At 38.9% G+C, this 1325-nt stretch overlaps 1 protein-coding gene across 1 annotated transcript; it reads right to left on the reverse strand.

Annotated features, from left to right (window-relative positions):
* Nucleotides 1-58: 58 nt before the first annotated feature.
* Nucleotides 59-1011, reverse strand: LOC103522103. Its single transcript, XM_008487210.2, has 2 exons — nucleotides 809-1011; nucleotides 59-440 (listed from the first exon to the last, which is right to left on the reverse strand). The coding sequence occupies exons 1-2, from the start codon at nucleotides 926-928 to the stop codon at nucleotides 219-221; spliced, it is 342 nt and encodes a 113-aa protein (XP_008485432.1). The 5' UTR covers nucleotides 929-1011; the 3' UTR covers nucleotides 59-218.
* Between the last annotated feature and the right edge of the window lie 314 nt (nucleotides 1012-1325).

Genomic DNA, 1325 nt, shown 5'->3' on the forward strand with positions numbered 1-1325 from the left:
GACCTTTTGGGCAAAAAATCAGAACTACATCATTTTTGTCCGTCAAACCTTAATTTTCGGGCTTCGTTTCCTGGACTAATATAGGTAATGTTATTGGAGAATTAAGCAGATAATTATATGGATTATGGATAGGGACTGATCAAAGCAGAAGATTTCCACGTAGTTTGTACAACACCTTCGTTTTCAGGACTCGACACTCCCCAGGGAAAAGGAAAGCTTCAGTTTTTGATTTGCAACACTTGGACCGGGCCTTTGGTTGTGGATGTAGTGACGGATTCAGTAGACCATTCCTGGGTTGATGATTGCTCCATACTCATCTTCTTAATGATTCTACCACTAGGGTCCTTGGTCACTGAATGTTCTACTGCTTGCTTTGTCTCTTCCTTGGCGAAACTGTCGGTTTTGGTGAGGGATTCGGTGTTGCCAGACTTCTTCTTGACCTGAGAATAGATCAGACAACATTGCATTAGGAAATTATTATTGAGGAAAAGTTGATGCAATGAAACAAAATAGTTCCCAATGTAAACAAATTGTATGCCCATGTATCTTTACACCTACAGGTTTTTTTTTTTTTCTGGTAAGAAGTACTCAATTTTTATTTTTTTTTCTCAATCAACAATATACATCAATCCAGCTCCATCATCAAAACCATAAGGTTTCACAATCTGCCTAGACATGTTTACACCTACAGGTTCATGAGTTTTCTTCATTCATAAATCGTTAGCAGTCATTAAACCGCTAGACGGTTTACGGACGTTTAACGTACTTTTGTTGGATTTTAAAAAAATTCCCTTGTTTAGTTAGTTACCTCCTTGTGTTCTTCAGCCTCCTCTACTGTCTCTACTTCTTCCCGTGTGGTTCCCTCCTTAGCTTTTATCAGTTGAGTAGAGGGTTCAGACACAACCAGAGCTTGCGAGTCGTCAGACATTGTTTAGTTTGAGGTGAGATTGATACAAGTAAGATTAGAGTTGGGTTGGGTTGTTCCCTGAAAAAGTCTGAAAAGAAAAGAGAGAAAAATGTTAGGAGACAACGAGCAACGTTCGATGTCGAGTAGGTATTACAGTAAGTTTGGACGTTTGGTACTCCGGAGAACCTGAGTTCGATTCCCAGCTGAGTCGAATTTTCCTAATTGCGGTGAGTAGCGAAAAAGAAAAGACTTCCAAAGGAGGCACCCAAGTCCACAGTCTCATGTTGGGCCATTTTGGATTGTGTGAATTTCAATATGAAACCTGAGGCTATGCTTAATCGATAATACACATATGATTTAGACTTTACTTCCTAATTTGTATGAGTAGTTTATTCATAATTTGGTTATAAATCAAACT

The sequence above is a fragment of the Diaphorina citri genome, unplaced genomic scaffold, assembly GCF_000475195.1.
Source record: "Diaphorina citri unplaced genomic scaffold, Diaci psyllid genome assembly version 1.1 scaffold6887, whole genome shotgun sequence".
Classification (NCBI taxonomy): domain Eukaryota; kingdom Metazoa; phylum Arthropoda; class Insecta; order Hemiptera; family Psyllidae; genus Diaphorina; species Diaphorina citri.

Excerpts from the sequence above, each read along its gene's own strand:
- LOC103522103 (XM_008487210.2), bottom strand. The coding sequence starts at position 928 with ATGTCTGACGACTCGCAAGCTCTGGTTGTGTCTGAACCCTCTACTCAA. Across the intron at positions 441-808 it reads AGGCTGAAGAACACAAGGAG|GTCAAGAAGAAGTCTGGCAA; the intron begins GTAACTAACTAA and ends ATCTATTCTCAG.